Raw genomic sequence first — 16806 nt, 5'->3', positions numbered from 1 at the left:
GATATTAATAAAAATATTATAATAATATAAATATTAAAATATAATAAATATTATAATATTAATATAATATCATATTATTATTATTATTTAGTATTTCATCCTAACTATCCATAATATTTTATAAAATATTATCGTAGATTGTAAAAAAATATTTTAGACAAGAAGAAAGTATCATTTTTTATTCATAAAAAATATCAAAACCATCTTTCCATGAATTTTTACTTCTATACGAAAGATAATTTTTATAAATTTTTTTTTTTCAATCCCGCTTCCCTTGAAACTCTAAGAAATATGAGTCCAGGAACTGCTTTTTCTTCCCTCCACCTCTCGAACCAAATGAGTCTTGGTTAAACTATTAGCTGTCCCTATCCCCACAAAACTAAACTCAAATATTCCATCCATAACAGTTTCCAAATTCGAAGTTTAGTCCCAAACCTTATCAATTAAACTGTTTCTCCCAGATTTCCTTCTTGTTTTCCACCGGGCTACGATGGATTGCAGCTTTTAATAGTAACGGCTTCAATTTTAAATCCTCACAAGCCTCACCCTCTACGCTTCCGTGATACTACTTTCCGTTACGCTCCCCTCTTCTCTCTCTTCTCCAACTGCAAACTTAGCTGACCTCTGAGCTGCAACCAGCCCCACCCTCTCTCGCTCTCTATCACTTTTTCTCCAACTCCATCTCCATCTCCCTTCACTCCATTGCATTGCTCCATGAAGACTGAAGGGATCAAGAAAAGGAGAAGGACCACATTTACCAACCCAAGTCCAGCAAAAGAGAAGCACAAGAAAGCCCCGAAAGCCAACAGCTAAAGAAGATAAAGAATGGCCGGTTTCGTAGGAGTTGTGGTCTCCGATCCCTGGCTCCAGAACCAGTTCACCCAGGTCGAGCTCCGCTCCCTCAAATCCCAGGTAACCAAGAAACCAACTTCCCCCCCTCCTTTCTTCCTCTCTTTCGATTGTTAACCACATTCTTCTCATGGGACGATCCCTCGTAGTTCCTCTCGATGAGGGATCATGGCTCTGGCGGCGGTTTGAAGCTCCGTGACCTGGCCGCCGCGATGTCGGAGCTCAAGATCGGCGGTGACGGCCTCACGGAGACCCAGAAGAGCTCTTTCGTCCAAGAATCCTTCCCCAACCTCGACGACAATGTCGACTTCGAGCTCTTTCTTCGGGTTCGGTACCACCCGTTCTTTCTTTCTTCCTCAGGTGGAAGACTTGTTTCGGTGTTCGGTAATTTGTGTTTTTGGGGATTGTTTTGAAGGTTTATTTGAAGATGCAAGGGCAGATTGGGGCGAGGAGGTCGTCGTCGGCGGCGTTCCTCAAGGTCGCCACCACCACTCTGCTTCATACGATCAGTGAGTCGGAGAAGGCTGCCTACGTTGCTCACATCAATAGCTATCTGGAAGGAGATGGGTCGTTGGGAAGGTATCTACCGATCGATCCAATGACGGATGATCTCTTTGAGAAATCCAAGGATGGTGTGCTTCTATGGTGAGGGACTGCTGCTTCACCTTCTGCTTTTCTGGTTAAAACTTGTTGAGCAGCGTGTGAAGCTAAGGATTGGTGCTGTGTGTGTGAAGCAAACTCATTAATGTGGCTGTCCCTGGGACCATCGATGAGCGGGCGATCAATACGAAGAGGGTGCTGAACCCGTGGGAGAAGAACGAGAACCATACGCTGTGCCTCAACTCGGCCAAGGCCATCGGATGTACCGTGGTCAATATTGGGACACAGGACCTTGCTGAGGGGAGGGTGAGTATACCTGTTTCTTATTCGTTAATGCTGGTGGAACAGCTAAAGATATCTTTTTAGAGTTATTATATGAAATATTTTAGAAGAATGAAGATTAATGTATTTTCTAGCTTGATTTGAATGTGCTTTGGAGCATGTGAATACCATTCCGGGAGTTATTGGTTCCATTCGACTTTGTTTTGGTAAATTGTTTCTTGTGATAAAGTCTAATCTGGGTTATTTTATAATTTTGCATCTTTGTTTTTGATATGTTTGCTTTCTTCTGTTTTCATATTTGCATGTAGACGAGAGCCTCCTTTGTCATTCTTGAGGGTATTAGCCTGTGGATGTTATCATACTGTAGCCTAGGGGTTAGAATATTTTGATATGCATGCAAACTCTATTTCTGTGTGTGTGTGTTGGTTGTCTACAAGATTTTAAGATTCTGAGCTATTTATGGAATGCGTTTTGATTTACTTTTTTTCCCAGTGAAAGGCTGAACTTCTGCTTTGCTTTTCATGAGAACAAGTTGGCCTGTTTGCATTTTTTGCTGTTGTTGAAATGATTGCAGCTGAAAGAACGGGTGCTTTGTCCATTTATTTAGAGATTTTGTCATGAAAAGAAGAACAATCCTGACCTTCTCAAAAGACAATTTTACTCGAAAAGATACTTGATTTGGCTTCTACTTAACTTTTATGTGCAAGTGAAGCAGTGGTATTATGCATCTCAACTACCAATAAATTTGTGTTTTTACTGCATGGTGTTGGTATTTTGAATCTTAATTTATACATGGTTCAGCTGCATTGTTTGTTGAAAAGCTTGGGTTGAGTACATGTAATATGTGACCTCCTTAGTCCAGTTATATTGTTTGTTATTAATCACTTTTCATCTTATTTGCAAATATCTTTAATGTCTGATGGAGGTGGGCCATCTTCTCTGGCATTCCTTGTACACTATCTCTTAAACAAATGCATGCATGTGCACATGAATGTACCTGAAATGGTCTTGAGGACAGATAGGCTTAAATACCTAGAGTGCAAATATCACCAAATATGAACCCTTGAACCTCTGAGTAAGACCATTTTGTCATGGCAAACTGGAACTGATATAGGTTGGTGGTGTATGAGGATCAGGTGTGTTGCCAAACCTGAGCACATCTGAGGCTGGACTTTATTGGTTACCAGGGTTCCTACAAAAAATGGGTTCCAACCCTCACTCGTGGATCATACATAACTAAAATGTAACAAACCAAGTCTTCTGCCTTAGGAGGAGGAGAACTTGAACTTCTCTCTCATTTATTTCTGTATCCCTTGCTTGCAAATGCTTAAGTAGTCTTCCTTTATAGACTAAAGTAAAGGCAAACTGAATTGTTTCATCTTTATTTCAAAACAACAAAAATATAAAAGAATGCAACTTTTAACTTGTTTCAGGTTTAAAATTCCCATTTATTATGCTAGATGCATCTCAAACTCCAATGCTAACGCCTAGGTTTTAGCTCCAAATAAGGTCATTATAATAAAGATTTCAGATTTTGAAGCATTTATTCCATATAACTCCCATGGTGTGATCAGTGTTTAGCTGGGATTGACCTTTTTTTTTTTCCGAGAGAGAGAAAAGGGATGGACTGAGGTTGTAACCTAAATGATGACTGTTGGATGCAATTTGATCTCCTAGTCTTTCCATCCCAGATACATCAAAAACATGGTATTAGATGAACGGACTTCTGACAGTTCCATCAATGTTGAAATTGACTTGGCTGGTATACATCAATATGCTCCATGCTCATGCTCTGGATTCCACTGCATTTAGTTTCTGTCCTGTGGATGCTTTGTGATCTCTTGTTGAAATGATGATCATTAGGTCTGTTTTGCTGATAATATTATAATCAAGTTGGACTATATTGTACATACATGGAATGATCTTAAGTGAAATTCTTTTGATTATGGGTCTCCAGCTCTATACACAAATGCTTAAAGAGACTTTCTTTTCACTTGTAGACTTGTGGTACATCTTTTCTGAAAATTGTTTCTGCCATCTTTACTTACCACTCACATACACTTGCAGCCTCATCTGGTTCTTGGATTGATATCTCAAATTATTAAGGTATGTCTGGTGATCTCAGAAGACTTTAATTCTATCTTGAATATTCAAAATTCCAAAAGGCAGTGCTTGTATTTACAGTCTCAAATTCCTGTCTCATTCAAAAAAAGATTAAAATAATTAATATATATATTAGAAAAGCAGAACTGTTTGGTTGTTGAGATTTTCTTTCAATATTTTATTATATTATTGGAAAAAGGATTTAACCATGTGTTTATCATAATGCCACTACAGATACAACTTCTGGCAGATGTTAACCTGAAGAAAACTCCTCAATTAGTAGAATTGGTTGATGACAGCAAGGTGTGTCACAACATCTTATTCATAGTAATAATTTCCTTTCAGAAATTTTGATTGGCTTTCTTAATTAAAGTTTCAAAAAATTTGCATCAAGTGCCTTGAATTCTCTTGGTTTTACAGGACGTTGAAGAGCTGATGAGTCTACCACCAGAGAAGATATTACTGAGATGGATGAACTTTCAGCTGAAGAAAAGTAGCTTTAAGAGACAGATAACAAATTTCTCATCAGATGTAAAGGTAGGTTCATGTGACTATTAAAGTTAAATAATTCTAAATATATTTTGCATATTTCAACTTTGAATTTCATAACCAGTAATCCTTTTTATTTTTTCAAAATGTTGTATGTTATATAATTTCTTTTTAGTCTGCAACAGAACTATCTGAAAAACATGGTGAATATCAACCTACCAACTTTTCATGAATTTTGTTCAGGAAATTCATAAAGCATATGTTCACTATTAAATTAATTTGTCTTCACTGCCAAAAGTATATTTGCTTTTCAATTCTTTGATTTTTTGGTAAATAAATTCTTAGCTTTATCCAATATAATTTATGTTGTTCCTATATCGCTTTTAATGTGTTGCTAGTTATCAACTAAAACTGTTAATCATGATTGAAACATCTAAAAGCACGCATGGTCCCAAAATTATGTATTATGCGACCGATTGGTAGATGGGTAAGAATCCAGCTATATATTCTAGGGTTGCGACCATTTTAGATGCTATGGATCATGAATTCACAATTGAAATGTCCCGGTGTACATATGCTTATGCGCAGATACGCCCATAAGTGCTTCATGCATATATTTGAGCTTGCACATATGTTTCTCCAGTTTTGATCGAATCAATGTTGAAGGTTCCAAATGAAATATACAATGTTAGCATGTTTGAATGATGTTTAGAGTGCTTAGAAGCTAAAAACTTGTGTTTTTCAGAGGTCTCCTTGCTTATGTACCAAATTCTTCTAAAATTTTCTAGTTTTAATGGCGATACAATGTTTTATTTTTGTTTAATGGTTAGTAACATCCAAAATTGTTGTATTTTGGCTTGTATTTGCTTTAAGATGCCTATACTAAGATCAGCATTTTGGATTCTTAATTTAAAAACCTACAACAGTTTTAGAACACTAACTCTATTAATGTTGTCTAGTTTAAGATGACTTGATATATAGTCAAGTAACCTCCAAACATTCATTTCCTAGTTTCAAGGAATTTCAGATGTATTTTGTCACGCCCCAAATCCGAGACATAACACAGCCATGCTACCGAGGGATGGGGCCCACGATAACACGAAGACAAAATTCATCTTCTTAAATATAATAATAGGTGCATCATAAATAAATGTAATAATAAAGTTCAATTCAAATATTTAATTAAACCAAAACTGGTTCAGAGCATCTAAATCCAAAGGTAAAAAAAATAATCCAAGCCTCAAAATTCATAATAGCTACAATCCATAAACATAAACTGAATTCCTAGTACAAAATTTTCAAGCTTGCTTTGTTGATCCTCAAGCCTGGATTCCTTTTCACCAGTCCTAGCCTTATTTCTCTGTACATGAAAAAGAAAACAAAAAGAATATGAGCTACACTAGCTTAGTAAGTAGACTTCCGCTTCCTTACCGGATCAAGCATAAATTTTCTATGATAATGCATCATTTAGCCAAGATTTGCTGAACCGGTACCATCGCCATTTGGCCGGCCGACGGTATGGTTCGGTATGGTTTCATACCATACCGAACCGACGACCTGAACCGGAAGAAGAAAGTGAGAAATTGAGAGAAATAGAGAGAGAGAGAAAGAGGGAGGGGAAGGAGCGGCGGGGCCGCCGGACGGTCTCCGACTGGCCGCCGTGGCCGTCGGAGGGCGCTGTCCACGCGCGCGGTGCCGCAGGCGTGAAACAGGGGCATCGGATGCCCCTGTTTCGCAAATTTTTTTAAAAACGTGGTTTTAAGTGAAGTCGGCAAACGATTTGCCGGCTTCACGATTTTTATTTTTTTTAAAAAAATTCTTAAGTCGCAATCCAGTTGCCGACTTCATAAGTTTAAAACAAAAAAAAAAAATCGAAACAGACGACGTCTCTTTCGAAAAAGAAGGGGGCGGAGCCGCGGAGGGGCTCCGCCTGCTCGACCGTCCTCAGGCCATCGGCGTCGGCTCGCCGGCCATCGGGAGCCTCGCAACGGAGGTGTCGTGTCACGCTCCAAACCCGGGACATAACACGGCCATGCTACCGAGGGATGGACCCACGATAACACGAAGCCAAAATTCATCTTCTTAAATATAATAACAGGTGTATCTCAAATAAATGTAATAATAAAGTTCAATTCAATTATTTAATTAAACCAAAACTGGTTCAGAGCATCTAAATCCAAAGATGAAATAATCAAAGTCTTAAAATTCATAATGACTACAATCCATAAACATAAACTGAATTCCTAGTGCAAAATTTCCAAGCTTGCTTTGCTGATCCCCAAGCCTGGATTCCCTTTTCTTCGGTCCTAGCCTTATTTCTCTGTACATGAAAAAGAAAACAAAAAGAATATGAGCTACACTAGCTCAGTAAGTAGACTTCTGCTTCCTTACCGGATCAAGCATAAGTTTTCTATGATAATGCATCATTTAGCAAATAACAATTATTGCAAAAATAAATATTTCATAGAGCATATAATAAAACAAGTTATAAGCTCATCATGCATGCATAAATCATGTATATTTCACAATTATGAATCGTAAATCATTTTCATCATGTATTCATGTCATGTTTCAAAACATTGCTCACAGATATTCGTGCTAAGGTCACTATTATACCCGTGACAGGGCCATGTTTCTTAATCACAGAGTTCTTAATTCATGTGCCAACTTTATACCCCTGGCAGGGCCATATTTCATGTGGATGCTAGCTCCGGATGTCGACCTTCCCGTAGGGATTCATTCATAGCCATCTGAGAGTCTTTGAAATCATTATATCTTTTCCTTAAAGCATACATATACATAGATGGAAAAATAATGAAATTCATACTTCATAATCATGCTATTTTCATAAGACATATTCATGAAATCAATGATCGTAATAAAACATGCTTTTTCATATCACATATACCGATCCTTATTTTATGAAAATTTATGATTTCATCAATATCAATTCTTTGCATAAAAATATGATCATTTTAAAAAAAATAAATAAGGAGCATAAGATCTACTTACCTCGATCGTCCTGGACCTTTTAATCTTCTTAAAAGAATCAGACAGTCCTAATTAAAATATTAAATCATTAATAAATTTATATTTTTAATAAAATTACATAATATAAAGAAATGACCGATTTGATGATCAGTCCAATAAATCTCTCCCTTCGGCTCTAACTCGATTTAAGGTCATAGGTCCCTAGAAGTGAAGAAGATAGCCTAATAAGGGATTCATAGGATTTCTTGGAGAGAGATTTTTTTTTTAGAGAGAGAAAGAAAGTAGAGAGAGAACGAATCCAATTCTAGAGAGAGAAAGACTTTAGAGAGGGATGAGCGAAACTCTCTCTTTTTTTTTTAAATTCTTATTATTTTATATATTTTTCTTTTCTTTTCTTTTTTTTCTTCTTTTCTTTTCTTTATTATTATTATTATTATTATTATTATTTGACTATATATTTTTTTTTTTTTTTCTTTTTCTTCTTTTTTTTTTTTTTTTTTCTTTTTCCTTTTCTTTTTCTTTTTCTTTTCCTTTTTCTTTTCTTTTTCTTTTTCTTTTCCTTTTTCTTTTCTTTTTCTTTTCCTTCCCGTGGCCTTCTTTGGCCGGAACAGGGGACCTAAAGGTCCCCGTTCCCCACGTCGGCCGATCACGGCCACCCCTTGCCCGGCGGTGGCCGGCGGCAAGGGCGGCCTTCCCCCGAGTTCGGAGGACCTGTATCGGCGGTCGGTGATGACCGTCGGTGCCGGAAAATCGAGAAAAGAGGCCGGACAGAGGTTCTCTTTTCCAACAAAATCCGGCGACACCCATCGCCGGCAATCGTGCCCACAGGCACAGGAAAGAAGGGAGAGAAGAGAGGGAGAGGAAGGAGACCTTACCACAACCTCCGGTGACCCCCACCGGCGTGAAATCACGGCGAGCACAGGTCGAGGGCCGCGGCTTCAAACGAGAAAATCGGAGAAAAATCTCCGGTAATCGTCGTGACTGAAGGGTCTACCCATAGAGGAGAGGGGGGTTCTTATAGAGTTCGTCCTAGGGTCTTTTAATGGCCCTAGGACTCCGATTTTTGATCGAAAACGGGGGAAGAGGGAGACTTCGATCGGGAGTCTTCCTGCTCTGTTTTTGTTTTTGTTTTTTTTTTTTTTTACAGGGCTTAGTGGGCCGGGCTTTCACATTCTACCCCCTTAAAAAAAAATTTCGTCCTCGAAATTTAACATACCTTCATTTTCAAATAAGTGTGGATATTTCGTCTTCATATCGTCTTCAAGCTCCCAAGTAGCCTCTCTCTCTTCATGATTACTCCAATGAATCTTTACGTATGGAATGGTACGCCGTCTTAGAACTTGCTCTTTTCGGTCAATAATTCACAGAGGAAATTCTTCATAGGTTAGATCTTCATGAACTTGCAATGGCTCATACTTTATCACACTGTTTGGATCAGGTACAAACTTCCTCAGTAGTGAAATATGAAAGTCATTGTGCACTTTGGATAAATCTGGTGGTAAGGCTAGTTCGTATGCAACATCTCCTACTCGATTTAAAATTTCAAAAGGTCCAATATATCGCGGACTCAGCTTGCCATGTCTCCCGAACCTCATGACACCCTTAGTAGGTGATACTTTTAGAAAAACATGATTACCGACCTGAAATTCTAATTCTCTTTTTTTTCTATCTGCCCAACTCTTTTGTCTATCCTGTGCTGCCTTGAGTCTTCTCTTGATTAGATAAATTTTGTCTCTGGCATCTTGAACTAACTCGGGACCAATTAATTTCTTTTCACCCACTTCATCCCAATACAGAGGGGATCTACACTTTCTTCCATATAGGGCTTCATAGGGTGCCATCTGGATACTAGAATGAAAACTGTTATTATATGCAAATTCAATCAATGCCACATGATTATCCCAATGTCCTCCGAAGTCAAAAGCACAAGCTCTTAACATATCTTCCAGAGTTTGAATTGTCCTTTCAGATTGGCCATCGGTCTGAGGATGGAATGCAGTACTAAGCCTCAATTCTGTTCCCAAGGCATCTTGAAAACTTTTCCAAAATCTAGATACAAATCGTGGGTCTCGATCAGATACAATACTTATTGGAACACCATGCAGACGTACAATTCCATCAATATACATCTGGGCTAACTTATCAAGCGGAGTGCCAACTCGAAAAGGTAGAAAGTGAGCTGATTTAGTAAGCCGATCAACAATCACCCACACTGCATCATTTTTTCTTGTTGTCCTTGGAAGTCCAGTAACGAAATCCATCGTGATATGTTTCCATTTCCATTCTGGTATCTCTAATGGTCTTAGCAGACCAGCAGGTCTTTGATGTTCGGCTTTCACTTGTTGGCATACCAAGCATTGAGATACAAACCGAGCTATCTCCTGCTTCATTCCATTCCACCAGAAGAGTTGTTTTAAATCTCTATACATCTTTGTACTACCGGGATGAAAAGAGAAACGGGATTTATGGGCTTCTTCCAAAATTTTTCTTTTTAGTTCATGATCACCTGGTATACATAATCTGTTCCCAAAATAAAGAGTTCCATCTGTATGGAGTCTAAACTCAGTTCGTAATCCTTTCTCCATGTCCTTCTTAATCTGACATACATGAATATCACTTTGTTGAGCCGTTTTATCTGTTCGATCAATGCTGGTTGTACCATTAAATTTGCTAACACATTCTTAACATCAGAACAAGTCACTTCAATTTGCAAATTTTAAGATCCCTAAGAATTTGTTGCTGAAAGGATAGCAGAGTCATCACATTCGCTGAAGACTTCCTACTAAGTGCATCTGCCACCACATTAGCTTTTCCAGGGTGATATTTAATATTTAGATCATAATCTTTTAATAGTTCAAGCCACCTTCTTTGCCTCATATTCAGCTCTTTTTGAGTAAATAAGTATTTCAAGCTTTTATGATCAGTAAAGATTTTACATGATTCTCCATATAAATAGTGTCGCCAAATTTTTAAAGCAAAAATAATAGCTGCTAACTCCAAATCATGGGTCGGATAATTCTGCTCATAGGCTTTTAATTGTCGAGAAGCATAAGCTATGACCTTATCATTCTGCATCAACACACAACCTAATCCTTTCTTAGAAGCATCACTATAAAGGACAAATCCTCCTTCATTAGATGGTAGGGTAAGAACTGGGGCAGATATCAATCGTTGCTTCAAATCTTGAAAACTCTGCTCACATTCACTGCTCCATTCAAATTTTATTCGTTTCTGAGTTAAGCGAGTCAGAGGAATTGCAATTTGAGAAAATCTTTTGACGAATCTTCTATAATAACCAGCTAAGCCTAAGAAGCTTCTAACTTCCGTCACATTAGTCGGACGAGGCCAATTTACCACGGCTTCTATCTTCTTTGGATCGACTGAGATTCCTTCCTTAGATATTACATGGCCGAGGAAGAAAACACTATCCAACCAGAATTCACACTTGCTAAGCTTGGCGAAGAGCTTCTCTTTTCTCAAGGTCTGAAATACGATCCTCAGATGTCTCTCATGTTCCTCAATATTTTTAGAATACACTAGGATATCATCAATAAAAACAACAACGAATTGATCCAGATACGGCTTGAAAATCCTGTTCATCATATCCATAAAAGCAGCCGGTGCATTGGTTAGTCCAAAAGGCATTACTAAAAATTCATAATGGCCATACCTGGTTCTAAATGCAGTCTTAGGTACATCTTCATCTCTAATTCTTAGTTGATGATAGCCTGATCGTAAGTCAATTTTGGAGAAAACTTGAGCACCCTGAAGTTGATCAAATAAGTCATCTATTCGTGGAAGAGGATATTTGTTCTTTATGGTTACCTTGTTCAACTCCCGATAGTTAATGCATAATCGCATGCTTCCATCTTTCTTTTTCACAAATAACACAGGAGCTCCCCAGGGTGATGTACTTGGCCGGACAAACTTTTTATTCAAAAGTTCTTGCAATTGATCCTTTAATTCTCGTAATTCTACGGGAGCCATCCGGTAAGGAGGTTTCGAAATAGGTCCGGTTCCTGGGGTGATATCAATTTTAAATTCAACTTCACGCTCTGGGGGCAATCCGGGTAGTTCATCTGGAAAAATATCAGAAAATTCTTTGACAATTGGGATATCATCCAGCTTTATCTTTTCCTTCTCGACGTCTATTACATGGGCCAAAAATGCTTTGCATCCTTTCCTTAAAGCTTTTCTTGCGTTCATGATTGAGATAATACCCAAAGATTGTTTGGATTCCGTATTATGGACTTCGCCTTGAAAGAAGAATTGCGATTCATCCGGAATTTGAAATACCACTCTTTTTTCAAAACAATCAATATGTGCATGGTATGAAGATAACCAGTTCATCCCAAGAATAACATCAAAATCATACATATTTAGCTGAATCAAATCTGCTGCTAATTCTTTTTCTTCTATTTGGATTATGCAATTCTTGAAAATAATGTCAGCAACAACAATATTTTTAAAAGGTGTGCTAACATATAATGGTTCATTTAGTTTTCCAGGCACACAATTCAAAGAAGTAGCAAACTTGAGAGATAAAAGAGTGTGAAGAGCCAGAATCGAATAACACACGAGCATAAATAGAATTGATTGGGATAATACCTGTCACCACTTGATCATTTGCATTGGCCTCCTGCTGGTTTAAAGTAAACACTCGTGCGTTTCCTTTTTGTTTTTGATCAACTGGTTTGCTAGATCTAGAGTCATCTCTTTTCTTATTTGGGCAATCACGAGCCATATGTCCTTTTTCACCACATAAGAAGCATGCTCCAATCCTTTGAGACAAGGTCCATTGTGATTTTTTCCACAGTAGGAGCAGGATGAAGATTCTTTCTTCTTATCAGAGTTATTATTTTTGAAATTTTTCTGCTGATCCTTTAGATTTCCTGCTGATCTCGGTCTCTTCTTATCTCCTCTTTCTAGTTCTGCTCTTTTCAATTCAGATTCCACTTTCAAAGCTCGCTCCAGTACGTCCTTGTAGTTATTGAAAATATGAGAAAACAGACGGGATCGAATTCCATATCTTAGACCTTGTTCAAATATGTTAGCTTTACTCCTTTCGAATTCCATAAGTTGGGGGCAGAAGCGGCCTAGCTCATTAAACTTGTTAGCATATTCTAGCACCGTCATATCATCCTTTTGCTTTAAGGCTAGAAACTCATTTTCTTTTACCAATCTCATTGTCCCGGAAAGTACTGATCATAAAATATCTCTTTGAATTCTTCCCAAGTGAGCTGATCATCATTGTTCCCATAGGCAGCTTTTATTGCAGTCCACCAAAACTCGGCATTTCCTTTTAACATAGGAATGGCTAATCGGACCTTCACATTCTCAGGGTATTGCAGGGCATCAAACATCTTTTTCATCTCTCGAATCCATGTCTCTGTAGCCATAGGATCAGATCCACCCTCAAATAGAGGTGGGTTGAGCCTTCTGAATCTCTCGTAGTATGACTCCATAGATAATGTCGGTCGAGGAGCAGTCTGTGCTTGCTGCTGAATAAGCTGAGCCACCACTTGACATACACCAGCAATGTCCGCCTGTGTGGCCGGTGCGTCAGGAGCCCGCTCAGCTGGTTGATTGTCAGCTCCTCGTGACGTCAGTCTTGCTCCTTTGCTCCTCTTGTCCTAGCGGCCATATTTGCCAAAGTCTCGCCCTCCCTATCGCTCATCGCTTCCTATTCAAATGCCAATCATTATTACGTTATTTTTAACAGAGTTACAGTACAGTTAATAATTTAAGTCAGAGTCTAACTATGCGTAACCTAGCTACTCACTGTTAGGTTTTAAGTTCTATCCTTGATTAAACCTATTGCTCTGATACCATAAAATGGCACGCCCCAAACCCGGGACATAACACGGCCATGCTACCGAGGGGGACCCACGATAACACGAAGCCAAAATTCATCTTCTTAAATATAATAACAGGTGTATCTCAAATAAATGTAATAATAAAGTTCAATTCAATTATTTAATTAAACCAAAACTGGTTCAAAGCATCTAAATCCAAAGATGAAATAATCAAAGTCTTAAAATTCATAATGACTACAATCCATAAACATAAACTGAATTCCTAGTGCAAAATTTTCAAGCTTGCTTTGCTGATCCCCAAGCCTGGATTCCCTTTTCTTCGGTCCTAGCCTTATTTCTCTGTACATGAAAAAGAAAACAAAAAGAATATGAGCTACACTAGCTCAGTAAGTAGACTTCCGCTTCCTTACCGAATCAAGCATAAGTTTTCTATGATAATGCATCATTTAGCAAATAACAATTATTGAAAAATAAATATTTCATAGAGCATATAATAAAACAAGTTATAAGCTCATCATGTATGCATAAATCATGTATATTTCACAATTATGAATCGTAAATCATTTTCATCATGTATTCATGTCATGTTTCAAAACATTGCTCACAGATATTCGTGCTAAGGTTACTATTATACCCGTGACAGGGCCATGTTTCTTAATCGACAGAGTTCTTAATTTATGTGCCAACTTTATACCCGCTGGCAGGGCCATGTTTCATGTGGATGCTAGCTCCGGATGTCGACCTTCCCGTAGGGATTCATTCATAGCCATCTGAGAGCCTTTGAAATCATTATATCTTTTTCTTAAAGCATACATATACATAGATGGAAAAATAATGAAATTCATACTTCATAATCATGCTATTTTCATAAGACATATTCATGAAATCAATGATCGTAATAAAACATACTTTTTCATATCACATATGCCGATCCTTATTTTATAAAAATTATGATTTCATCAATATCAATTCTTTGCATAAAAATATGATCATTTTAAAAAAAATAAATAAGGAGCATAAGATCTACTTACCTCGATCATCCTGGACCTTTTAATCTTCCTTAAAAGAATCAGACAGTCCTAATTAAAATATTAAATCATTAATAAATTTCATATTTTTAATAAAATTACATAATATAAAGAAATGACCGATTTGATGATCAGTCCAATAAATCTCTCCCTTCGGCTTTAACCCGATTTAAGGTCATAGGTCCCTAGAAGTGAAGAAGATAGCCTAATAAGAGATTCATAGGATTTCTTGGAGAGAGAAATTTTTTTTAGAGAGAGAAAGTAGAGAGAGAATGAATCCAATTCTAGAGAGAGAAAGACTTTAGAGAGGGATGAGCGAAACTTTCTCTCTTTTTTTTTTTTAATTCTTATTATTTTATATATTTTTCTTTTCTTTTCTTTTCTTTTTTTATTATTATTATTATTATTATTATTTGACTATATATTTTTCTTTTTCTTCTTCTTCTTCTTTTCTTTTTTTTTTTCTTTTTCCTTTTCTTTTTCTTTTTCTTTTCCTTTTTCTTTTCTTTTTCTTTTTCTTTTCCTTTTTCTTTTCTTTTTCTTTTTCTTTTCCTTCCCGTGGCTTCTTTGGCCGGAACAAGGGACCTAAAGGTCCCCGTTCCCCACGTCGGCCGATCACGGCCACCCTTTGCCCGCGGTGGCCGGGGGCAAGGGCGGCCTTCCCCCAGTTCGGAGGGCCTGTACCGGCGGTCGGTGATGACCGTCGGTGCCGGAAAATCAGAGAAAAGAGGCCGGACAGAGGTTCTCTTTTCCAACAAAATCCGGCGACACCCGTCGCCGGCAATCGTGCCCACAGGCACAGGAAAGAAGGGAGAGAAGAGAGGGAGAGGAAGGAGACCTTACCACAACCTCCGGTGACCCCCACCGGCGTGAAATCGCGGCGAGCACAGGTCGAGGGGCCGCGGCTTCAAACGAGAAAATCGGAGAAAAATCTCCGGTAATCGTCGTGACTGAAGGGTCTACCCATAGAGGAGAGGGGGGATTCTTATAGAGTTCGTCCTAGGGTCTTTTAATGGCCCTAGGACTCCGATTTTTGATTGGAAACGGGGGAAGAGGAAGACTCCGATCGGGAGTCTTCCTGCTCTGTTTTTGTTTTTGTTTTTTTTTTTTTTTACAGGGTTTAGTGGGCCGGGCTTTCACACGTCGTCTGTTGCCTCCGTAGGAGTCTGGGCCGTGTCTCAGTCCCAGTGTGGCTGATCATCCTCTCGGACCAGCTACTGATCATCGCCTTGGTAAGCTATTGCCTCACCAACTAGCTAATCAGACGCGAGCCCCTCGGGCTCCTTCCTTCTTTTGCTCCTCAGCCTACGGGGTATTAGCAACCGTTTCCAGTTGTTGTTTCCTCCCAAGGGCAGGTTCTTACGCGTTACTCGGTAGGTTCTCCACCCCCCCTTCGAGCGCTCTCTCTCTCTTTTTGCTCTCTTGAAAGCCCTATCGGGCAATACAGGGCTCGAAAGCTCTCCGACGGTCGCAGCCGGCCACTGCCGGCCTCCGGCGGCTCCCACCTCCCTCTCTTCCCTCTCCTCTCTCTCTTTCTCACTTTCCGTTCTTTATTCATCGTACCGCCGGTGTACCGATTTTACCGGCCGAATCGTGCCGGTTTCCCGCGGTCCGGTACGAGATGGGGTGTACCGGTCGGTTCGGCACGGTATGGCAAACCATGCATTTAGTAAATAACAATTATTGTAAAAATAAATATTTCATAGAGCATATAATAAAATAAGTTATAAGCTCATCATGCATGTATAAATCATATATATTTCACAATCATGAATCATAAATCATTTTTGTCATGTATTCGTGTCATGTTTCAAAAAAATTGCTCACCGATGTTCGTGCTAAGGTCACTATTATACCTGTGACAGGACCATATTTCTTAATCGACAGAGTTCTTAATTCATGTGCCAACTTTATACCCGCTGGCAGGGCCATGTTTTGTGTGAATGCTAGCTCCGGATGTCGACCTTCCCGAAGAAATTTATTTATAGCCATCTGAGAGTCTTTTTAAAATCATTATATCTTTTTCTTAAAACATACATATACATAGATGGAAAACAATAAAATTTTATGCTTCATAATCATGCAACTTTTTATAAAATACATTCATGCAATCAATGCTTATAATAAAACATGCTTTTTCATATCACATATGCTGATCCCTATTTTACGAAAAATATGACTTCATCAATAAGAGATCATATGCATGAAAATCATGAAGATTTAAAAATAAATAAGGAGCGTAAGATTTACTTACCTCGATCGCCCTAGACCTTTTAATCTTTCTTAAATGAATCAGACAATCCTATTTAAAATATTAAATCATCATTAAATTTTATTTCATATATTTAATAAAATTACATAATATAAGAAGATGACTGACTTGATGATCAGTCCAATAAATCCCCCCCTTCGGCTCTAAATCGATTCAAGGTCATAGGTCTCTAGGAGTGGAAAAGATGGCCTAATAGGAGATCCATAGGGCTTCTTAGTGAGAGAAATGAGGAGAGAAAAAATTTAGAGAGAGAAAATAGAGAGAAAGTCCAATTCTAGAGAGAGAAAGCAATGGTTTAGACTTAAGAGGGAGAGATGAGAGAAACTTTCTCTCATATTTTTTTTTCCTCTCTCTCTCTCTTTTTTCTTTTTCTTTT

The 16806-nt window shown here is 38.3% G+C and overlaps 1 protein-coding gene across 1 annotated transcript in view; it reads left to right on the top strand.

The window, feature by feature from the left end:
- Window positions 1-318: 318 nt before the first annotated feature.
- The window catches only part of LOC105048870 (fimbrin-2), a 29064-nt gene continuing 12576 nt past the window's right edge, over window positions 319-16806 (top strand). Inside the window, exons 1-7 of the mRNA XM_010928340.4 lie at window positions 319-912; window positions 999-1175; window positions 1265-1494; window positions 1584-1755; window positions 3799-3837; window positions 4069-4137; window positions 4255-4371. Coding sequence (XP_010926642.2) covers window positions 826-912; window positions 999-1175; window positions 1265-1494; window positions 1584-1755; window positions 3799-3837; window positions 4069-4137; window positions 4255-4371 — 891 coding nt within the window. The 5' untranslated portion in view covers window positions 319-825. The remainder of the gene's footprint in view (window positions 913-998; window positions 1176-1264; window positions 1495-1583; window positions 1756-3798; window positions 3838-4068; window positions 4138-4254; window positions 4372-16806) is intronic.

This window comes from Elaeis guineensis, chromosome 7, assembly GCF_000442705.2.
Source record: "Elaeis guineensis isolate ETL-2024a chromosome 7, EG11, whole genome shotgun sequence".
Taxonomy (NCBI): domain Eukaryota; kingdom Viridiplantae; phylum Streptophyta; class Magnoliopsida; order Arecales; family Arecaceae; genus Elaeis; species Elaeis guineensis.
This window is presented reverse-complemented; position numbering and strand designations above follow the sequence as displayed.